Below are 22,801 nucleotides of genomic sequence, written 5' to 3'. Positions count from 1 at the left end.
CTATTTGTTTACAATGTGCGATTTATTTATTTGTTTGTCTACTGCTTACGTGTGTTGGAACCGCTCTCTCTCTGTGGTCTACACATAAGTTAATTCTTGGAACAAAAGCAAAAGGCACCTCGGAGCTCTGTATCCAGCATCTATGTGCAAGTCAAGTGGGAGAGCCTCGTTATCCAATCCAATCATCACCCGGGTTATGTATGTCCTGTCTTCCTCCTTTCTTTATTAGCTCATTATAAGTTACTTAATTTTGTTTAGGGAAGCAAAACAGTTATCTATTATTTTGAATATTGCCATTCCAGAAAGAAAACAAAAAAAAGTGGTGAGACCTTGAATCACACAACATACAAAGAGTCGGCAACAGAAGAAGAAGAATAAGCAAAAACACAAGAAAACGAAAGCACAATATATGAATATGACTGAAACGCATTAAGATGATGCATTCAGAGATTGACTCGTCCTTTGATGATGTCCAGGCTCATCTCGCTAGGGTCTGTTGCTTGCAGTTCAACCTGAATCCCATCCAGTTCCCTCTTGAATCTGTCCTTTGAGCTTGCGTACAACATCTTACTCCTCACTCTTGATGTATCTGGTGACCTGAAGCATGAAGATATCTCAGATTGGATATAAGAAAAAGTCCACTTTATAATCCATGAGGAAAAGAAGGTTGTACCATGCGATGAAAAAGATCTTGCTCTTCTGGCAGTTCTCAGGAGTGGTGAAATCGAAGTCATAGACAGCGTACCGGCACTCGTTCTCAGGCATACATTTGGTGAAATCGTCGTAAGTTTTTTCTGGATTCCCAACCATCTCTATCATAACTTGCTGAGCCTTCTCATCAATTTTGAACACTATAAACCTATAGTTCCTCTTTGCTTTCAACTCCAAGAACTTGAGCTTGCACTCATCGTTTACATGCATCCCAGACGCTGAATTAGCCTGCATACTCAACATCATATGATCAACAATCAACAACAACACATTACATGATTGGTAACAACAAAAAATGAATTACAGGAACTCACCATGTTCTCTGCTTGTTAATGATCGGAAACTAGAGGAGGAAGAAGAGAGAAAGAAGTAGGTTGGGCTGGGTCATTAGGCTGATCACGTCTTATAAAACCAAACAAGACTTAGATGCTGTCACGTTGTGCCCATATTAGATAAATAATCTCTATATTGTATTCATGTATGCATCTCTATGTGTAATGTAAAGTTTGTTCCGGACATGATTGAGAAGTTGAGGTTTCATGATGTCCATGTTGTTATTACGAAATTTGACTTTTTTTATAAAAAAATTCCCAGGATTGGTTATTTAAGGAATGGAAAACAAAAGTTAAAGGCAATCTTCAATGTTTGTGTTCGATTGGTAAGCGTTGAGAACTGCTAAACATTGTACTAATTAAACATTCAGGGAAAGAGTAGAAGCTACTCCCATTGGTTTCAGTTGATACAACAACATAATGGGATGTACAGACACCAAAGTGCATCATGTACTAGACGATATTAAATAAAACAAACAACATAAACAGGAAGGCTAAAGAAACCTTTTTATAATTGAGCCTCTACATGTGCCTCCGCTTGAACAATAGGGTGAGAGGTTCTGTATTCTTCCTTGGAGAGGCCACAGTAAACAGCATCAGTGCCTCCATAGGTGACGAAGTTCCAGCCAAAAGCAGACCCTCCAACGACCTTGTCTTCAACAACAACAGAGTTGTTGTGCTTATTATCAGTAGTGCTTGACTCAGGTGTTGGATTGAGTGCCTTGCCGTTGGATAAGGACTCGGTCTTAGTTGATTTCTCAAGTTTGGGTGTTTGTCCAATCATCTTTTGGTACAGTTGAACCAAAAGCTTCATCTCTGCAAAATAATCAATAATTTTAAAAAGAAAACAACAGAGTGTTGTAATGAGAGAGAGAGACTCACTCTCTTGAATTTCGATTGATGCCTTGCAGTTTCTGAAGTCGGGAGCTCGTAGAACCTATACAATTACCAGATCATATACTCTCCTTTTGAAATCTTTTACATCTAATTAATTCCACAAAACAGAGAGAAGAGTAGTGGAGATTTCAAAACCTCGAGAACGTGAGGGCGAAGATCTTTGACAAGGAGACGCATCTTGTAGTAGTTGGAGTTCTCCACCTTCAGATTCCCTTCCAGCCCCCTCTTTCTCCCCCTTGCCGACGGATCTGACGGAGCCACCTGAGCTCCTCCTACATGTGGCCGATTCGGAACCGGCGGGTTATCTAAGTCCATCGCCGGCGAAGATCTCTGATCTGCTGCTGCTGCTGCTGTAGGAAGCGGAAGAGAAGAAGTAGCGGAAGGAGGAGGAGGAGGAGTTGCGGTGGAAGTCGATTTCTCCATTTTCAAAAAGAGGTTCTCTCAACCGTAACACCAGCAAGAGACGCAGCAGCCGGGAACTTAAAACGACCGCGTCGTAAGAATCTTCTGATTCGGTTAGGGCCTACTTGGGGGGCCCATTATCTTTTTTTCTTTGTCTAAATGGCCCGTCTGTATCTGATGACCATAATATAAAAGGGTAAATCATCAAGTAACAACAACACACTGCAACAGACAAGGGACAAGGAACTATTCATTAGACTGAGATATATGTTCATAATAAATTTAGTCAAATCCTGCATAGCTCAAAGCTGGATTTAATCATTCATAATTCCAAGAATATTTTTTTACATAGATAAAGTCTTCAGTTTGACCAAAAAAAATAGTCTTCATATGAGACATTCACCTAATGATCATACTCATCTCTCCAAAGTGATTGCTAGTACAGGGGATGACTTTTGATTTGTGATCATCTTCTAATCTTCACAACAAGTCAAGCATGAATTGTTCCAGTAGTTCATTTAGAATCAGCTCACTAGTCTCAAAGCCAATGCACTCAACCTCACTTCTGACGTCATCTAACCAGTTTTTGCGTTTATCCATGTCTTCTCTAATGATTTGGTCCACCGAGTCAGCAAACTGCAACGGGAAGAGACGACAGTAAACCTCTTTCTGAACCTCGTCAACGATGCTCTCATCACCATTGAATGACAAGACTTTGGTTCTTGGTTTAGCAAAGGATACCCATTGAGGAAACCTGCAGAACTCGAAGATGAGTTCGTTGATGGAGTCAAAGAGGAGCTCATGGTCATGGTCAGCGGAACAAAGCCGAATTGGATAGAATGGTATGTTGCTGAACAAAGCCGGGTTGAGAATCTGGTCGGAGAATTCTGTTTTGAGGTGCATCTCTTCCCAGCTTGAGTCTATTGCACCCAACACCGCTTTAACGTACTTAAACACTCTTTCTTTTTCATCCATAGGAACATCTTTTTCTTCATTTTGGTTACACGGAGTCTGTTTCTTTGCTTCGCCTGATTTTTTGTTGAAGATGAGTCAATGTCAGCTCATAGCTAATTGAAGAGTTATAAATCTTAAGTTCAACCGTAATTATAGATTTTTTTACCTCTTTGTGGACTAATTTCATATCCAATGAAGAGCGGGTCAAGAACTAATTCGTATTCATCGGTTCTAGATATATAGTGAGATGGTGAGGCCGCAGAGAGACGAGACGGTTGTGGTAGGCTCTCTTCATGGGAGCTCTGCTAGAACCCAAACAAAAAAAAAATAACAACCATATAACTCTTCTTCTGCATAGAAACACTAATAAATTCAAATTTTGTAAGCAAACCTCATCATCTTTCTCTACATCAGAAGCTTCTCGAAGTTGTGATATCTCAAAGGTGACGAAGTTGTGGCTACTACTGGACACGGAAGGGCTGCTACTATCTTGGCTTAACGAAACCCTTTCTTCTATCTCTTTGAATAAGTATATGCACAATATCAAAGACAAACAAATAGTTTAATATGTTTCTCAAAAATGGGAGGATATATATATAAACAAAAAGTACCTGCCAATGTTTCAGACTTCATAAAATTGTCTGAAGCAGATCTAGAAAGGAGAGTTGGATTCTGGTCCCATATTTTCCCAGGGCTCCTAAAAGGAGACGAGTACCCCGGAAGCAGCGATACAATTCTTCCTTGAGCCTCTTCACTCGCTGCCAAGTGTTGATCGGCATCTCCATTCTCAGACAACAGATTATGTTTCTCCTTGACGACATGGTGTTGTTGTAACTTCTGAGATATTGAAGCCATCCGCTCGATAAAGAAATGATTTTTAGTAGTTGTTGTTGTTGATAAACTCTTTCCCTTCTTCTTCCGCAGTACTAGTAACCTCTTATTGTTGTCATGTTGCGGTTTCTCCTTTTTGAAAGAATGTTTCAACTTCCTCATCATCTCAGAGAGAGACATATGCACATTCTTATTATTAGTTTTGTCTCCTCTCATCATCAAACGCGCATCTTCATTTGGTGGTGATGATGATCCCTTCTTCTTCTTCTTCTTCTTCCTGCTGAACATACCAGATAGCAACACCTTTACTGATCTCTCGCTTGTCTTTTCTTCTTCTGCTGCATGATGGTTTTCTTTAATTCCCATTAAAAAAAATTAAGAATTGAACAAGGATTTGCAATCTGCAATCTCTGATTTTCTTTTACAAAAACAGACAAAGAGATTATTTAAAAGCCTAAAGTTCTTTGTTATAGTTTTGTTTCTGACCAGTCAAAAAATCTTCAGCAAACAAATTGATTATTGGGTCATCGTCTTTGTTTATAGAAGAAATATCTAAACGCAATCTACATTTATTTAACATCTGTCTTTATATATATCTAGATAAAGTATTATATATTGGTTCTTGTACATATCATGTTTGGATGAAAATAACTAAAGGTTTGGTAACTATATTCATTCAAAACTTACAAAAGAAGTAACATATTCAAAGACCAAAATAAGTTTCCTTATAGAATTCAATGCTTTGGTACTTAATTGGAAGAATATGATAGGATTTGATTTACCCTTAAAACTAATATATATGTAATGTAATTAAAGGAAAAGAATGTGCGAAGAGTTTCTTTATAAGGATTAGACAAATCGGGGAAAATAAAAGGCGAGATCAATGTCCAAAAGAAGAAGAAGCAGTGAAGCACTGGTGAAATATGTTACGTTAAAGTGGGCATTTAGAAAAAATCAAATTCTCGATTAGTTTATCGATTATATATAGTTGCATGCAGCATGTGGGTAAATATATATCTCTATCGACATTACATAGTTGCATGCAGCATGTGAGTAATATATCTCTATCGACATTACATAGTTGCATGCAGCATGTGAGTATATATATCTCTATCGACATTACATAGTTCCCTACGACATGGAGGCTGGAGCCTCTGATTATTACTATGAGCATAATGCTTTGTATATTCGATCTTACATTCACAATGATTTTTTCTTATTGAATCTTAAAGCCAAGGTGAATTTTGAAAAACAAATCTTCTATCTAGGCCTGAGCATAAATACCAAAAACCAAACCAAAACTGAACAAAAAAACCTAACCCAAAACCGAACCGATGTTCAAAAATAATCGGACAATTCATATATTTCTATAACCGAAATATCAAACCGACCTGGAACCGAACCAAGAACCGAATGGATACCTGAATATCTGAAATACAATTTATATATCTAGAAATATTAATTATATATAGTATTAAAATAACAAATATTCTAAAATATTACTTATAAACCGAATCCAAATATTTTTTATCCAAAGTATTTAAGATTTTTTGAATTATCTGAATTGTTTTATCCAAAATAGTAAAATTTATCCGACCGATTTTAAGCTAAAAACTTGAAAAATATATTTTTGTACCCTCGAATATCTAAAACTAATCTAAAAACTGAAACCGCATTGGAAACAAAAGTTTATTGGATATTAGCTGGTTCTTATAATTGTTATTTGAACCGAACCGAAAACCAAAATAACAGAATCCGAACCTATTATCATAAATAACTGAATGGTTCTTATATCTCTAGAACCGAAAAACTGAAAACCAAAACTAAACCGAAAACCGAACGCTAAGGCTTACTTCTATCGAGTTTGTGTGGTTTCTTAATTGACATGATACTTTTGAGTTTGTGGTTTTGTTTTCTCTGTAGGGCATTGTTCTCTAAACTCACTCACATTAGCTAGTTTAGATATTTTGAAGTCAATGATTGGTTTTTTGTTTTTTTTTGTTTTTTTTTTTCAGGAAGTAATGCTAGAGCCGCGTGTTGCAGCAGATGATTTCACCTACGGTCCTACGGAGATGGCGCCTTAAGAGAATGGCTACTTAATGGTCACGAGACCTCACGTCCTCGCCCATGACAAACCTTAAGCTTGCCCATAATAACCTTCTCCCTAACCACGCCCTTCGTTCCACCATTCAAGAGTGGCTTCAACGTAACTTTTAAGAGAATCTTTTTCAAACAAAAAAAAACTTTTAAGAGAATCGCTGTTTAGCGTTTTGAATATGTCATAAATCTCAACTTGAGTTGGTTAAAACGTTTGTTACCTGTCCTGTGATGAGTGAACTTTGTAAAAAATACAAACTGTTTGGTTCTCTGATTAAACAACCTGAAAGAAAACGACATAACCCATATACAAAATGCTTGCTGTTTTTCTCTAACTCTGGAAACTTGTCTGCCGGTCAACCCTTTCGAAACACAACCTGTAGTGTGCATCTCGGCCTTTCCAAAATAACACACGTCCCTTTCTATGGGCTAATCTAACCGTCACTTTATTAAACATGGCCCAACAAGGGTTTTTGCACACGTGAAATTTAGATAAATAACCGACGCGTGTACAAACAAACAAATGGGCTTTTTTCGAACGTGGGATGGTCTTATTGGCCATTACACTGATCTTACTATGAGGTCGGCCACATAATATTTTCGAATTATAATTATCTAATGGTTTAACACTGTAACATGCCGTCTTGTCGGTACGGTTCACACGGATTCAATTTAAAAGAATTAATTAATTAGAAATTAGAACTTATTGGCTAGCCGGTGATCGGTAGATTTGATGTACATATCGCATTCATGTTCCACGCACATGCAAGTTAGCTCAGATGCAAAAAACCGGTATTTTTATTTTATTTAAGAAATGTCACTTTTGTATTGTTGAGGAAAAGCACTTAAACATATAGAAGATTAGCATCATTTTAACTTGTAATGATCAGTAAACACATACAATGATATCATACTCATTGTGGTGTATGTACACATTGCAACTGCTAAGGTATTATCATTTTATAGTTTTCACTTTATGTATATTAATCAATAAAATATACAGATATTACATTAATTAATAATCACATCAAACAACATTTGATAAAACCAAGTGAGAGATGCAGCATGTTGATGTTCCAGAAAGTTTACATCATTTAAACAATATAGTCAAAATATTATAAAGTTCAGTTATATGGAACAAAATAGTCAATCATTGAAAACATTATAAAAAAAAAGTCAGCAAAGCAAATGTTTAGTTATGATTATTAGGGCTTAATTAGTGTTGGTTATGTTGTATTCATTTGGTACCAATCCCGTTCATGACTCCACATGTGTTTGTTCTACAAAAAATAATTTTGTTAATTGGCATATCACTACTTATCACTTTGATTATAAATGGAAAAGAAAATGTCGTACGGACAAATGAATTAAAATTGAATGTACGAACTCAAGTGGTCTGAAAAAATCACGCGACCCACGCGCAAAAAGGGAGAGAGTGGTACCCCAAAAAAAGAAAGTCAAAACCACCGTTTCACTCTTGCTTATCTCTTAAAACGACATCTTTCTTGTTGATCTGCCTTTTCATCTCTCTCTTTCTCCCACCAGAGTTTTTTCCCTCTCTCTCTCTCTCTGGTTCCTTGTACCTTCCTCTCCATTTTTCCCAATCTCTTTTATCTTCGACCTAGTCTTCTTCTTCTCCTTGGTAGAGTCAAAAGTATGATCCAGCGGAGATCTTTCAGCTGTTTGTTGTATGTTTTGGGGCTGTTGTTGTACAGTGCTAGTTTGGTTTGCGGTGGAGACATAGTTCACCACGATGACTCGATTCCACAGAGACCTGGTTGCAACAACAATTTCGTACTGGTGAGAAATCTCAGTCGAATCTGTTTTGATTTTGTTTGTCATGATTTTCAGCTGTTTTGTGTAGTTTAGGTGGTGTTTCTGTTGGGTGGAATTTATGGTTTAGGGAGTTTCATCTGAACTGAATCTGTTTGATTGCTAGCTGTTGACCTACTATTATTTGTTCTTGCAGCAGATAGATAGTAGGGACATTTGGGTCTATAGAGAGGATGAGTTTTTGATTTTTTTTTTTTAAATTCAGATTTGACTCTACATTTTTTTCACAGCTAAATGTTCTGAAAATAGCAATTGGGGCTACCTATAAAATAGTTTGTATTCTCTTTGGGTGAATCCTAAAATACAAGAGCAAGTCACTGTTGTTGGAACTCTCTTTACCTTCTTCATATATGTTGCCTAGCTAATTGTTAGAGCCATTTAAAATCGGATAATTCTTGTTTTCTGAATAAAGGCCAATTTAGTTTCCCTTTCTATCATGTCTATGTTTCTCGAAGGTAAGCATATCATCATCTTCCAAACATAATTTCCATGGGTGACAGGTCAAAGTCCCAACTCGAGTAGATGGGAAAGAAAAAGAGGAGTTTGTTGGTGTCGGTGCTAGGTTTGGGCCTACCTTGGAATCTAAGGAGAAGCATGCTACCCTCATCAAACTCGCCCTTGCCGACCCTCCTCATTGCTGCACCACCCCCAAATCCAAGGTTAACAATACTTTTTCTTTGTCAATTTCTGGACACTTTTATATCCATTTTTAATTCTCATATGCTTCGGTTTTTTTTTGGGTTGGTAGCTTACTGGAGAGGTCATTCTTGTTCACCGTGGTAATTGCAGTTTTACCACCAAAACTAAGGTAGCCGAAGCTGCTGGTGCCTCTGCCATCCTCATCATAAACAACAGCACAGGTAATCTACTCAAGTTCTTTTCTCTAGATATTCCTTTCAATTACTTAGAGTATTCTCTAGCTATCCTCTTGAGCTTTGAATGTTGCTTTTTTGCAGATCTTTTTAAGATGGTATGTGAGAAGGGTGAAAACGTTTTAGATATCAATATCCCTGTTGTTATGCTCCCTATTGATGCTGGTAGAAGCCTCGAGGAGACCGTTCAGAGTAACTCCATAGGTAACTCTTAGTTTGCTTCCAGTTCTACTTCACCAGAGATTGGTCTTTTTCGTGAGTTATTATTATCTTCTAGCTTTCTCTATTTTTTTTTCCAGTGTTGTTGTTGAGTGTATTTGTTCAGTTACTTTGCAGCTATATTCGCCGAAACGTCCAGCAGTTGATGTGGCTGAGGTCTTTCTATGGCTTATGGCTGTTGGTACTATTTTATGTGCTTCTTATTGGTCTGCCTGGACCGCTAGGGAAGAAGCCATTGAGCAAGACAAGCTGCTAAAGGTGCATTAATAATATCTTGTAAATCTTACATTGTGGTCTGAATCTTTTGGCTGCCAAGGAAAATGGAAGGCCTTTCTCTAAGGCTTTCAATGTAAATATTGCAGGACGGATCAGATGAACTATTGCAGGTATCAACCACAAGCTCTGGAGGGGTTGTTGAGATCACGGTGATATCAGCAATTTTGTTTGTAGTGGTTGCTTCTTGTTTCCTCATCATGCTCTACAAGCTCATGTCATTCTGGTTTATAGAAGTGTTGGTGGTCCTCTTTTGCATCGGTGGCGTAGAGGTAAGTTTGTTGATCTTTTCTCCAACTGAATTTACAGCACTACTTACTGAGGTTAAAAGTATTGTTGGTGCTGTCAGGGGCTGCAAACCTGTTTGGTCGCTTTGCTCTCATGGTATGTAGTTATCACTCGTTAAAAACGTTTAAGAAGGAAAAAAAAGGCGGGACTGACGTTGGATTTTTATAATAGTTTCATATGGTTCCGCCGAATTGGAGAATCATATGCGAAAGTTCCTTTGCTGGGGGAAGTCTCATACTTGACTCTGGCCGTTTGTCCCTTCTGCATAGTATCTGCTGTTATCTGGGCAGTTTACCGCCAGTACCCTTTTGCTTGGATAGGCCAAGATATCCTTGTAACCACCCCTTTCATTCTCTCTTAACTGACTTCTGTTTCAGTCCCATGTCTTATGCCTTTTGTCAATTATAAATGTTTCATTTTTGCTTGCTTACAGGGAATCTCGCTGATAGTCACAGTTCTTCAAATCGTCAGGGTACCAAATCTTAAGGTAATACGTTAGTTTCCTTTTCGGATGCCTCACCATTATGCTTCCTGTTTCAGACCATCATTTTAATGTAAAACAGGTTGGAGTTGTTCTTCTCAGCTGTGGGTTCATGTATGACATCTTCTGGGTTTTTGTTTCAAAATGGTGGTTCCGTGAAAGCGTGATGATTGTGGTAGCTCGTGGTGACAAAAGCGGAGAGGACGGCATCCCAATGCTACTAAAGATCCCACGTATGTTCGATCCTTGGGGTGGCTACAGTATCATCGGTTTTGGCGATATCATCTTACCAGGACTGCTTGTCACTTTTGCACTCAGGTTTGCCGCTACCTACAAATCCCCTCACGCTGTTGTATGGTGCTTATGAGCCAGAAGAGCTTTTTCTGATCTTAGTGTTAAAATTGCAGATACGACTGGCTGGCAAACAAGAGGCTCAAGTCTGGATACTTCCTTGGGACAATGTCTGCTTATGGTCTAGGTGTATGTTCCCCCTCCCTCAAGTCAAACTAGAAATTTCCAGAATCTAACTTATTACTGTCTCACAGGTCTTCTCATAACATATATTGCTTTAAACTTGATGGATGGACACGGGCAACCAGCTTTGCTTTACATCGTTCCATTCATACTTGGTAAGTCCTCAATTTGAAAACCAAAAAAAGCTAAGCCATGGGATCTTAGAATGGCTTTTGTGGCACATTTGTCAGGTACTTTGACAGTGTTAGGTCATAAGAGAGGTGATCTGAAGACCTTATGGACAACAGGGGAACCCGAGAGGCCATGTCCTCACGTTCGCCTTCAACATCAATCTTAAAAGAAACCCCACGGGATCAGACCAGATCTGATCAGATCATTCTCTAGTTTTATTGTTAATACGGACACACGCTTCGTAGGTTTATATATAAATGTATCTCTTCTTCACCCCTTACAGAACCAAAGTAGACCCCCCCCCCCCCCCCCCCCCCCCTCCCTACACACCCTCTTGTCTTTTACTCTGTTCATTATTAACCTCCTTTTCTTACTTACATCTTTCTTCTATTCAACAAAGAAGAAGAAAAAAGAATAGACCGAGTGAGATTTGTTTTTATTCTATACAGTCTGAGTGAGATTTATTCTCAAAAGAGATAATAATAATAATAATATGGGAAAATGGGTTAGTATGGTTGTTTGGTGAGGTTGTAGCTAGAGTTCTCAATGCGAGATATGTCCTCCTACCCACTTTAGGACCACCTTGCAATGCGTCAAAATGAATTTTGATCCATCACGGATCGGCTCGTTAGATCCGAGTGTGACAATTTTAAGAAACCCAAATATTCTAGGCATTAAAAATAAATATAAGAGAGACCAAAGATCTGCTATATCCGGCTGTCATAGCCCTCATTCTCGCATGTACTGATGGACGAAACAGATTGTGTAAGTAAGCATATCGATCCCAGTTGCTGAAGGTGATTTGCTTCTTTTCAAACATTAATTTGGTATGGTTCTACTTTAGTTAGAGAGTGGCAGGGAAGAGCCAGTACAAACAACATTCAAGGCAGCCATTACTGATTTTGTTGTAGTTTTGCCAAACTAAATGTCTAACTCACCAAATAGATATCAAATGGCAAGAAGCTTCAATTTTCAAATATTATAAACTTGGCTTCTTGTTTTTCACAATATAATATGTTGGCAATAGTCTTTTTAGTAGTTTTATTCAATATATAAAGAATATAAGAGAAATAATTTGGTGATAAGAGTTTGGAGCTTGAGTAGTAAGTAACCCCATTCATCAATGGGAATCCTGAATAGGAGTAAGAGGCATTTTGCCACCGTAGATGTCTGGAAGTTGAGCTTCGTCGATGTCTTCAAGCAGAGTGGGAGTCAGTTTCTTGTTCTCCACGAAAACAATCTGCCCAAGAAAAAACGAAAAACGTAACAATCAAAGTTTCAAAACAATACACAGAGACTAAATAAACAATAAGAGAAGGTGTTGCTGTGCTTGAGCAAAATATATTGACCTTTTTCCTGGTGTTGGTGTCGACAAACGGGTAAATGACCTTCCATGCGGTCATGAAAATGTAGGGAGCACGAACGAAATAGAGTTTATCTAGTCTCTCTGGATAGCAATCCTGATAAAAGACAAAAAAATGCTTTTTAACGTTCAATTATTTTGCATATCAATTTGTGAAAAAGGAAAAAGTTATTTCCAGGACCAAAATTATAGAATCGATATTTAGTAGGTAGTTCGGCAGTATTGCCAAGAAGTACTATTTATTAGTTGGGGGTCTACGTCTTTATTGTTGGTCCTTGAACCTCCCAAGAATTCAGGATACAATAAAATTCATCTTAAAGTTAGCAAAAGACAATAGTAGTATTTTTTTTGTTATAACCATTGCTAACGACTTTGACAAATGAGATGACTGAAGATTTATTAGGCTTTAATTCATTCACACACAAACCCTAAATAGCATTATTTTGTGTGTGTTTTGGTTAGAGGGGAAAAGACAAAGTGTTGTTACCTGCAAAGTGGAAAGAGCAGCAAGGTAGCCCCGGATGTCACAGTTAGAATATCCCCACCCTTGCAGATCCACTATAGCTCTGAATTTTTCTTCACCTCTCGGCATTCTTAATTAGATACAAAAAAGACAATTGCATTAGAGGCATGGTTTGGCCTAATAATCATTTTAAAATATTTGGACTGACTATAAATAGATATTAACCTTGCACATATCTTCTCCAGCGTGTAAACTACAAAACCTGCTCGAAAACATTGAAGAAGATTAGGAAAAAAATGAGGTTGGGATGATGATACGTAAGAAGATAGATTTGGTGATAGAAAGAGGGGGAAAGTGGTGTGGATGACTGACGCTTGAACTCCTCAGGGTTGCCTTTGGAAGGGTTGTGTCTGTTGCCAACGATAACAAGGATAGGTCGACCCTTCTTGTCATGTCCCTGCATGCACACTTTATTGTGCGACAGATCATTCGCAATCTCTGATTCTGGTATGTGTCCCTTTGGGAGAACGGTTTTTTTCCAAGCTAGGTACTTGAGGAATAATGCTGAAGCCTTTTCAATGTCCATGTCACGCGCCCGAAGAAACCGCCTGATCATCAGGTCATCCACTTCCTGCCCCCCAAATTCAACAACATTCAGTGTAAGGAGACAGTAACACACACACAAAAGAAACAAAATGTTTTTTTTTTAATAAGTCAAAGAGTATGGAAATTAAGACAATTCAACACTCTTGTCAACCTTAGTAGAGGGATCTTGTCGGTCGCAAAGAGCTCTCATAATGCCAACTTTGCTCCTCTCCATCTCATCTTCGATCAATGGCTCATTCTCGTTCTCAGCTGATATTGATACACACTCCACCACTTGTTGCTTGTTGTTCTCCTTTTCCATTCTGTTTCTCCAGGGAGCAGAACTCGAGATTGGGTGAGAGAGAGAGTGAAAGAGAAAGAGATTGGATCTTGATCATTAATAAAGGCAACTGATGGAGGGGAGAGATAAGTAGCATTCAATGCGGTTGGGCTCCTCTCCCCGTCAACGTCGACACCCAACTTGCTCTTCTCATTTATTGACTTGTTCGTTCAACTAATCTATACGTTAAACAAGAAAAGAAGAAGACAATCTCCCTACTCAAACTCACAACTATTGTGTCTCTCTTGGGCTCAGATTCAAGGTATGATTAATTCGCGTCTTTTGTTCTTTTGCTTGTTAGGCCCAAAATGGGCTTTTGGGCCTGTTCAGAGCTCATGAGACATTATAAATTCAAAATTTTAAATCTTACTACTCCCTCTGTCCGTTTTTAAATGACGTTTTACACTTTTCACTTAAAACAAGATAGCTTATACAATTACTTGACTATCCTCATTCATTAATTGACGTATTCTTACGTAAGTTGAATTTGTTAACTAATAAGAATAATATTAAGGGTAAAAACAGTCATTATCATCACATTTTACCTAGTTTTCTGGAAAACGTCATTTATATTGGAACAAGATATCAATTCCAAAACGTCATTTAAAAACGAACGGAGGGAGTATTACTTTACTATTTAATTATCCGAGTTGCCAGTGGTTTTATAATAGAAATCCTGAGCTTTGACCAAAAAAATAAAAATAATAATAGAAATAGAAATAGAAATCATGAACAACATGCGGGTAAGTCTAATCTAATGGGGGTAGGTTTCCTGTTATGTTCATAGTTCATAACCCAACGCTATAAACAATTACAATTCAACGATTTTTAAAACATGTCGTATAGTTGTAATATCTTCTCACATGTAAACGGATCCACTCTTCGTTGTTATTTTACTCACAATAAACGGATCCGCTTCGTTGTCTTTATATTGCATGTACCAACTCGAGTACAGCTACACATGTATATTATTTATAATCAAAATTCATCACGCAATGATTTGCCTGATTAGTAGATATAATGACAAAATTTGGGTTTTAACATAACAGACTGTTACACAATAACATAAAAATCGACAAGTATATGTTTGTTTGGATAAATGGATTGGAAAAGAAAAAAGTAGTGGGAGAAGAGAAACGACCATGTAATCACAGAAAAGCAAAATACATTTCTGAGCTGTTAAGTTTTTTTTTTTGTGTAGAAACTAGACTCCAAATTTTCTTTTTATATATATTTTCTTTTGTATGCATTCGAGAGTTCGACTACTATGGATTTTCAATATATGAAAAGAACCTCAGATTTACAAATTTATTTTTGTCGTTAGTAAAGGTAAAACCCATACTACTACAAAATAATTTTAAAAGTTATTCGAGGCCAGGCACAATAGTCCAGACGATTATGCTTTCCATAAAGAACCTCAGATTTTAACACTTTTTCCTCTATTTTTTTCTTTTTTTTCTTTCCAACGGTCGGAAGCAACTTTTTTGTGGAAATGCTAATTTCAAGTTTACAGCTTTTTCCTATTTTACATTTCAACTGTTGTGACTTAAGAATGGGCCCACTATATCCAGACATGTCTAGACCGTCCAAAAGAGATTGGGACCCGCTTTCTTTGTTGGTAACTAAAACTTAAAGAAGTGAATAATAGACAGCTCAGAAGAACATCAATCTCCACGATTACAATAAGCTGCATCGGTTTATTAGTAAAAAGAAAATAATTATTATGGCCGTCATTACAAGGTATTATACAAGCATGGTAAATCATCTTAAACATGCAACGAGTATCAGCTTAGTTTAGTAGTTACAGAATATAGACATGAGAATTATTAGCGTGGGGTTTGTTACATGAATTAAGAAATGAAATCATAATGTCACGACAACTAATAGCGTAAACTGAAAAATAATAAAAAGAAGGTCATCGTTATCCACGGATGATTCCCTCCACGTATTATTTTCATTTTTAAAATCAAAAGCTAGAGAGACGTTAGAGAGACTCTCTCTCCTCTATAAGACACCACTCACTATCCATTGCAGAAGGAAAAGCTCAGAACTTTAACGTTCTTCTAGAGAGAGAAAATGGAAGGGAAAGAAGAGGATGTGAGAGTGGGTGCGAACAAGTTCCCAGAGAGGCAGCCCATCGGGACATCGGCTCAAAGCGACAAGGACTACAAGGAGCCACCACCAGCGCCGCTCTTCGAGCCAGGGGAGCTGAGCTCGTGGTCGTTCTGGAGAGCAGGAATCGCAGAGTTCATAGCTACCTTCCTCTTCCTTTACATCACAGTACTGACTGTAATGGGAGTGAAGAGAGCACCAAACATGTGTGCCTCTGTTGGAATCCAAGGCATTGCTTGGGCTTTTGGTGGCATGATCTTTGCCCTCGTCTACTGTACTGCCGGCATCTCTGGTGGACACATAAACCCAGCGGTGACATTCGGTCTGTTCTTAGCTCGGAAACTTTCACTGACCAGAGCTGTCTTCTACATCGTCATGCAATGCCTCGGTGCCGTCTGCGGCGCCGGTGTTGTCAAAGGCTTCCAGCCTTCCCCCTACCAAACCCTCGGCGGCGGAGCCAACACCGTCGCTCCTGGCTACACCAAAGGATCCGGCCTCGGCGCTGAGATCATCGGAACCTTCGTCCTTGTCTACACCGTCTTCTCCGCCACCGACGCCAAGAGAAGCGCGCGTGACTCCCACGTCCCGGTAAATTTCGAGACCAACAACCTCTTTGTTTTGAATGTTTGTGTATTAACTCTAAGGTGGAATTTGCAGATTTTGGCTCCACTCCCGATCGGATTCGCTGTGTTTTTGGTTCACTTGGCGACGATTCCGATCACCGGAACCGGAATTAACCCAGCTCGGAGTCTAGGAGCTGCAATCATCTACAACAAGGACCACGCCTGGGATGACCACGTGAGTCCCTATTATACATACAACTTTGGGATTATTTCTTCTTATTATTATTTGTTTTATTGATGTTTGGGTGTTGGATGATTTCTTCTTATTATTTGTTTTATATTGATGTTTGGGTGTTGCTTGCTTTGGCAGTGGATATTCTGGGTGGGTCCATTCATCGGAGCAGCTCTTGCGGCTCTTTACCACCAGCTTGTCATCCGAGCCATTCCTTTCAAGACCAGATCATGATTTCCTTCTCTATGTTTTCCTTTGTCTTTATTTTATTTTATTTATTGATGTTCACCTTTGTTCTTTGTTTGTATCGGAGCCTTCAGAATATTTGGCATGTGGTGATGTTTGTTTGTTTAATGAATTTGTCTGGGTTCCTCTGTTTCTTCCTTTTTTTTGTGGATGATCCGGTTTTCTCATCATTGTTTAGCTTTAGTTTTGGTTTTAATTTAGCCCACATACGTTAAGACCATTTACATATTAGACTTCTTTTGTTGGGCTCATTAATTTAACGTAGTATGGCCCTTTTATATAGCTATTTGGTAACACAGAATACATTTTGACAAGAATACTACAAATTTGGTCTGATCCATCAGGATTAAGGAAGCATTACAAAATACTATTTAATCTTACAAGATACTTATATGTTTTTCTCAAGAAAGTAGCAAGTCAAAAGAGACTCATTTTGTGTTGTTCCGATGGATGGCCAACCAAAGCTCGGAGACAACATTTTCAATTTTATTATTTCTTCAAGAGGTCAAAACAATCTCGTCGAGTGGATTACCCAATCCAAAGCTATTCTAGTCTACACTTTATTATCTCGTCGAGTTCGATTTTTTTTCAGTAATATTTCTCCAGCAGACACAAGTCTATCTTTTCTTTGTAAGATTCACGTGGTCGGATGCTGGCTCAAAGGTGTTCCAACCGCCAACCATCTACCTTATTATTACTAATATATCATTGACCATGTACAAGAAAGTTCTTATTATAATATTTTATGAAAAATAAGAAGAAGACTCAAAGCTCACTAAAAAGTAAAAATATGGTTAGTCGACGACATACTCAAGAAAATAGTATATTGACTTGTTTAAAACTAAGTTTGCTATATAGCCCCAAAAAATTAAAGCATTTCAGTTTTATCTGTATATCTAGCTGGATGCACAACTGTAAGCTAAAGCATCATTCAAAACAGTTATAGCATGTATACGCATAAAGTCATTGGTAAGCAATATGTACACAAACGTATAGCCAACTACTATTTTAATAAATCACTCAACTCAACTAATTATACGGCCCGTCTATTTAGGTGAGCTACTAAGCTAATAATTTCTTTCGTGTCGATCAATAAATAATAAATCCCTCTTTTTGGTCCTAAACCGCCTGAATTAAAGTATAGTTATAAATTGATCCACCATTAAGAATATTAAAACCCAATTTTCATGATATTTAAATACTAATGTAATAGCCTCTATACTAATTACACTAGGATAAGACCCGCGCCTTGCGCGGGATTAAGTTATTATTTTTATTATATTTTGGAGAATGAAACAATAGTTTGGCTTCATTTGGATTATGGGTGTTCAACCCGGATATCGGGTTGGTTTCGGTTCGGTTCGGTTTTTTCGGTATTTGGTTAGTAAAATATAACTATTATTCTAAATCCATATTTACTTTGACTTTAGTCTTTCACATACTTTTGAAAGATTTCAACTGGACAACAAAATTGATCAGCCAATCTTGTTGCTTTAAATCATTAGTGTTTATATATATATATTATTTAGTTTGAATATTTATTAAATAAAAATTCATATGCGTTATATTTTATGATCATTTGTAACTTATTATAACAAAAAAATAATCTATTGATCACAAAATTTTCAGAGTGGGAATATTCAAATTTCTAATAATATATAGACGTTTTGAAAAATTCAAATATAACATATAAGAAAAAATATAAATGTTTTTATTATATATTTAATGTGATTTTTTAATATCCTTCAATAATATAAAATTAAAAAAAAAAACTAAGATACTAAAATTGTTATCAAATATTTATTATTCATAATAATTAATTTTCATATATACGTTAATCATATTAGGTAATTTCGTAGCTTCTAATTAAGGAAAGTGCAAAAAAAATTTGGTAGATTATTTATCAATTCGATAGTTAGTTTAATAAAAAATATAATGTAAGTCAAGATGGACCAACCTATTTTTCTAAGAATAGTATATTTTATATAGTCATTTATTAAATGAGAATTTATAATCATACAGTTCTATGATCATTCATATCATTTTATAACTGAATATTTAAATCATCGATAACAAAATTTTCAATGTGAAATCTTTAATAAGTTTATAATTTATAAATATTTTTGAAAATTCATTGAAAGTTTTAATATTAAAATATTTATGTAATCTTATGGTATATAGTATAATATATATATATATATATATATATATATAAATATATATGTTTTATTATTAAATGATATTTTTTACTCATATGGTTTTAAAATCATGTGTATCTTCTTATAATAAAAATGTTAAACCATTGATCATTAATTTTTAACATAATAATTTTAATAGTTTTAGTCATTTATTGTCGTTTTTAAAAATTCAAAATATAACATATACGAAAAAATCTAAATTTTATTTTTATAGCTAATTTGATTGTTTAATTTATTTTAATAATATAAAATTAAACAAAAAATGATGGAGGAGATATACATTGTTATCAAATCTTTATTATTAAACTCATTTATTGTCATATATATTTTAGTCATTTATGGTAATTCCGTAGGTTTTATTTAAGGAAAGAAAATATCATATTATATCATTATATCATATAGTTTGACCAACTTATATATCTAACAACATATAAAAATCGAATGTGGACCTACTTATTTTTCAATTGAATGTAATTGACTACCTAATTGAGTGCCACCTATGCATTGGGGCCTCTTTTAATTAATACAAAATTGAGGTTACATCTTTTCAAATGTTTCTCAATTAATATATAAGGGATATTGAACTGTTATTCATAGTCGTAGTAAATCTAATAGTATATCTTTATTATTGCGATGTGTAATTTTAAATCTAATAATGGGGACAAAGTGAAAGAATCAGGGTTATAATTGCTAGAAAAGGATAGTTAAAGGATAAAATCGTAAAGAGGTCATTATTGATTGGAGTGATAACTAATAGTTGAGCGGTTAACCACTTGAATGAGCGCATTTAAAACAGAGACCCCTTCCCTCTCTTTCTTTCCCAAATCAACAAAAAAAAAGATCCAAGAGAGAAAGAAAATGTCTCCGGCGAAGAAGAAGAGCACAAGCTTTCCTCCGATAAGCGAGTGTAAAAGCGGAGAGTATGATTCGATCGCTGCAGATCTCGACGGGACTCTGCTCCTCTCGAGAAGCTCATTCCCTTATTTCATGCTCGTCGCCATAGAAGCAGGTAGTCTCTTCCGTGGACTGATCCTCCTTCTATCTCTCCCGATCGTCATCGTCGCTTACCTCTTCGTCTCCGAGGCTATCGGGATCCAAATCCTCATCTACATCTCCTTCGCCGGCATCAAAATCCGCGACATCGAGCTCGTCTCCCGCGCCGTTCTTCCACGGTTCTACGCGGCGGATGTGAGGAAGGACAGTTTCGAGGTGTTTGATAAATGCAAGAGGAAAGTGGTGGTCACTGCTAATCCCATAGTGATGGTTGAGCCTTTCGTCAAGGATTACTTGGGAGGAGACAAAGTTTTGGGAACAGAGATCGAAGTGAACCCTAAAACGATGAGAGCCACTGGGTTTGTCAAGAAGCCAGGTGTTCTTGTTGGCGATTTGAAAAGATTAGCCATCTTAAAGGAGTTTGGTGACGAATCACCGGATCTTGGCCTTGGTGACCGCACCTCCGATCACGACTTCATGTCCATTTGCAAGGTGCGTATTATCTCCTTTTCCAAGCTTGTTTTAAGTTTCTTGAATCGTTTGAGCACTCGATTTAGGTGGCCTAATTAATTAAGTTGAGTGTCTGATTCTTCAAAAACCTTTCGTAATCAAAGAATCTAAGTACTTTAAATAAATGCAGTAGGACCTATATTAATGCCGCGTTAAGGGTTCACATGATCCATTTAGCTAGTGGGATAATACAATAATTTGTCCATCCACCCCTTTTTTTTAACATTAACAGCCTTCACATGATCCATTTACGTCCAAATGATTTACTTACTTTGCATGTTTATGTCTCTAATAAACACATGCATGTAAACAATTAGATTAAGTATTCTTCTAATGTTTCTGAAACATGATTTAGCATACAGAAAAAAACTTGTAATCATATGTATGAATTCAATAAATGAATGTAATAAAATTCAACTTAAAATAAGTAGGTAGATAGAATATAATAGAAGTAGTAGTTTTCATAAATGCTTTAAACCTATCACCAACTACCATCCCCCACATAAGTTGGATGGTCCAATTTAATGACCGTTCCCATATGTCAACATTTCTTTAATTTTTCTCATATACCCTGAGACTTTCAGTATTTTACAATATTTCTTACTATAATATAGTGAAACTTTTGAATCTTTTTTTTTTTTTTTTTTTGAATCTTTTAAATGATTGGTAACGAGTTGCTTATTTTAACTGCAACAGGAAGGTTACATGGTGCATGAGACCAAATCAGCCACAACAGTCCCCATAGAGCGTCTCAAGAACCGCATAATCTTCCACGACGGCCGTCTAGTCCAACGTCCGACGCCTTTAAACGCCTTAATCATTTACCTTTGGCTTCCTTTCGGCTTCATGCTTTCCATCTTCCGCGTCTACTTCAACCTTCCTCTACCTGAACGCTTCGTTCGTTACACTTACGAGATCCTCGGTATTCACCTCACTATCCGCGGCCACCGTCCCCCTCCTCCTTCCCCCGGCACTCCCGGAAACCTCTACGTCCTTAACCACCGTACCGCTCTTGACCCCATCATCATCGCCATTGCTCTCGGCCGTAAGATCTCATGCGTCACTTATAGTGTCTCTCGCCTCTCCCGGATGCTCTCACCCATCCCTGCCGTCGCTCTCACCCGAGACCGTGCCGCCGATGCTGCCCGCATGAGAAAACTCCTAGAGAAAGGTATTTGTAGCAGCAGTCCTTCTTACTATAAGCAGAGTGACTCTAAATCTTTACTAGAAAATTGGTTTGAAAAAGATAATATAACAACTACTTCATAAATATCAGAAACAGAGTATCTCTCACTTTTTGGACACATAACTGGTCTCATTTTTATCACATTTGGTCTAGTCTGAATATTTAATTATATTCATGCGTAGAATAAGATAACTTTCGTCTATATAAAAGTAGAAAAGAGAGCATCTCTATAAGTGTTTTACTATATTTGCGACAGGTGATTTGGTGATCTGCCCTGAAGGTACGACTTGTAGAGAACCGTATCTGCTGCGATTCAGTGCTCTATTTGCAGAGCTAAGCGACCGGATCGTACCTGTGGCCATGAACTGTAAGCAAGGGATGTTCAATGGAACGACAGTCAGAGGTGTAAAATTCTGGGATCCTTACTTCTTCTTCATGAACCCAAGACCTAGCTACGAGGCCACTTTCTTGGACCGTTTGCCTGAAGAAATGACGGTAAACGGCGGCGGTAAAACTCCAATCGAGGTGGCTAATTACGTTCAGAAGGTGATTGGTGGAGTATTGGGGTTCGAGTGCACTGAACTTACAAGGAAAGATAAGTATCTTTTGCTTGGAGGCAACGACGGTAAGGTTGAGTCTATCAAGAAGACAAAGGAGTGATAAATCCAGCTAGTTACGGCTTTCTACTTTTTAATGGATTGTTGGAGGAAAAACTTTCGTTGAACATGCATTGGATAATGAATTACATTTAATGATTTTAGTATTTTCCCCTCATCTTTTTGAATGATATATTAATTAGTAGCATACTCTAAAATATATTCCCTTTCAAATATGAAAGAAAAACAAACAAAGTCCGGTAAAGATTGTGGCTCAGTCGTTTCCCATTGTAGTTTGTTTATGATCATTTTTTTTCTTGATGAATTTGGAATGTGGATACTACTTTTAGCAAAAAAAAATTGGATAATATTAATATACAAGTGACTGGCCATATAGTATATGGTAACTTTTCCCATGTAATGTTAAAAACTGATCTCTAATTGGACGCCAAAAAAAAGTTTTTTAAAAGTTGCTCCAAATATGCATGCATGCAAACCTTATAAAACCAATATTCAGAGCCTTGTTTTTGTTTGTTATGAAATGAAGAAACGAGACTCTCGTTACGAGAGAGCTAGTTG

The 22,801-nt window shown here is 37.0% G+C and overlaps 7 protein-coding genes and 1 long non-coding RNA gene across 13 annotated transcripts; 4 read left to right on the top strand and 4 right to left on the bottom strand.

Annotated features, from left to right (window-relative positions):
* The first annotated feature begins 18 nt into the window (after window positions 1–18).
* On the top strand, window positions 19–656 carry LOC117127903. Its single transcript, XR_004450874.1, has 2 exons — window positions 19–198; window positions 303–656. It is a non-coding gene; the product is annotated as an uncharacterized LOC117127903 (long non-coding RNA).
* LOC103843806 (actin-depolymerizing factor 10) lies at window positions 231–1,299 on the bottom strand. 2 transcript variants are annotated; one of them, XM_009120584.3, is made up of 3 exons: window positions 1,026–1,299; window positions 674–939; window positions 379–597 (listed from the first exon to the last, which is right to left on the bottom strand). In XM_009120584.3, the coding sequence occupies exons 1-3, from the start codon at window positions 1,026–1,028 to the stop codon at window positions 444–446; spliced, it is 423 nt and encodes a 140-aa protein (XP_009118832.2). In that variant the 5' UTR covers window positions 1,029–1,299; the 3' UTR covers window positions 379–443. The 2 variants fall into 2 exon arrangements, with proteins under 2 accessions (XP_009118831.2, XP_009118832.2); XM_009120583.2 differs by having other exon boundaries at window positions 231–597; window positions 674–1,080.
* LOC103843800 (glycerol-3-phosphate 2-O-acyltransferase 4) lies at window positions 1,073–22,430 on the top strand. Of its 2 annotated transcripts, XM_009120574.3 has the most exons (4): window positions 1,073–1,080; window positions 19,787–20,422; window positions 21,137–21,611; window positions 21,883–22,430. In XM_009120574.3, exons 2-4 carry the CDS (start codon window positions 19,796–19,798, stop codon window positions 22,284–22,286), a joined length of 1,506 nt encoding a protein of 501 aa, XP_009118822.2. In that variant the 5' UTR covers window positions 1,073–1,080; window positions 19,787–19,795; the 3' UTR covers window positions 22,287–22,430. The 2 variants fall into 2 exon arrangements, with proteins under 2 accessions (XP_009118822.2, XP_033134756.1); XM_033278865.1 differs by lacking the exon at window positions 1,073–1,080 and having other exon boundaries at window positions 19,707–20,422.
* Window positions 1,343–2,454, bottom strand: LOC103843805. Of its 2 annotated transcripts, XM_009120582.3 has the most exons (3): window positions 2,076–2,411; window positions 1,926–1,980; window positions 1,343–1,859 (listed from the first exon to the last, which is right to left on the bottom strand). In XM_009120582.3, the coding sequence occupies exons 1-3, from the start codon at window positions 2,361–2,363 to the stop codon at window positions 1,552–1,554; spliced, it is 651 nt and encodes a 216-aa protein (XP_009118830.1). In that variant the 5' UTR covers window positions 2,364–2,411; the 3' UTR covers window positions 1,343–1,551. The 2 variants fall into 2 exon arrangements, with proteins under 2 accessions (XP_009118830.1, XP_033134763.1); XM_033278872.1 differs by having other exon boundaries at window positions 1,343–1,980; window positions 2,076–2,454.
* Window positions 2,681–7,354, bottom strand: LOC103843804. Of its 2 annotated transcripts, none has more exons than XM_009120579.3 (4): window positions 3,908–7,354; window positions 3,688–3,815; window positions 3,463–3,601; window positions 2,681–3,370 (listed from the first exon to the last, which is right to left on the bottom strand). In XM_009120579.3, the coding sequence occupies exons 1-4, from the start codon at window positions 4,491–4,493 to the stop codon at window positions 2,823–2,825; spliced, it is 1,401 nt and encodes a 466-aa protein (XP_009118827.1). In that variant the 5' UTR covers window positions 4,494–7,354; the 3' UTR covers window positions 2,681–2,822. The 2 variants fall into 2 exon arrangements, with proteins under 2 accessions (XP_009118827.1, XP_009118828.1); XM_009120580.3 differs by having other exon boundaries at window positions 3,463–3,598.
* LOC103843803 (signal peptide peptidase-like 4) lies at window positions 7,638–11,255 on the top strand. The gene is made up of 13 exons (XM_009120578.3): window positions 7,638–8,024; window positions 8,558–8,716; window positions 8,806–8,917; window positions 9,014–9,133; window positions 9,255–9,406; window positions 9,511–9,693; window positions 9,771–9,805; window positions 9,881–10,043; window positions 10,143–10,196; window positions 10,273–10,508; window positions 10,598–10,668; window positions 10,736–10,819; window positions 10,895–11,255. Exons 1-13 carry the CDS (start codon window positions 7,881–7,883, stop codon window positions 10,999–11,001), a joined length of 1,620 nt encoding a protein of 539 aa, XP_009118826.2. The 5' UTR covers window positions 7,638–7,880; the 3' UTR covers window positions 11,002–11,255.
* On the bottom strand, window positions 11,782–13,664 carry LOC103843802 (phosphatidylinositol transfer protein 3). The gene is made up of 6 exons (XM_009120577.3): window positions 13,419–13,664; window positions 13,034–13,292; window positions 12,887–12,923; window positions 12,686–12,791; window positions 12,185–12,295; window positions 11,782–12,075 (listed from the first exon to the last, which is right to left on the bottom strand). The coding sequence occupies exons 1-6, from the start codon at window positions 13,566–13,568 to the stop codon at window positions 11,956–11,958; spliced, it is 783 nt and encodes a 260-aa protein (XP_009118825.1). The 5' UTR covers window positions 13,569–13,664; the 3' UTR covers window positions 11,782–11,955.
* Window positions 15,542–16,878, top strand: LOC103843801 (aquaporin PIP1-3). Of its 2 annotated transcripts, XM_009120575.3 has the most exons (3): window positions 15,542–16,286; window positions 16,356–16,496; window positions 16,632–16,878. In XM_009120575.3, the coding sequence occupies exons 1-3, from the start codon at window positions 15,663–15,665 to the stop codon at window positions 16,725–16,727; spliced, it is 861 nt and encodes a 286-aa protein (XP_009118823.1). In that variant the 5' UTR covers window positions 15,542–15,662; the 3' UTR covers window positions 16,728–16,878. The 2 variants fall into 2 exon arrangements, with proteins under 2 accessions (XP_009118823.1, XP_033134760.1); XM_033278869.1 differs by having other exon boundaries at window positions 15,542–16,496.
* Window positions 22,431–22,801: the final 371 nt, after the last annotated feature.

The sequence above is a fragment of the Brassica rapa genome, chromosome A09 (genome assembly GCF_000309985.2).
Source record: "Brassica rapa cultivar Chiifu-401-42 chromosome A09, CAAS_Brap_v3.01, whole genome shotgun sequence".
NCBI classification, from domain to species: Eukaryota; Viridiplantae; Streptophyta; class Magnoliopsida; order Brassicales; family Brassicaceae; genus Brassica; species Brassica rapa.
The sequence above is the reverse complement of the archived record's forward strand: the minus strand, read 5'-3'. Positions and strand labels throughout refer to the sequence as shown.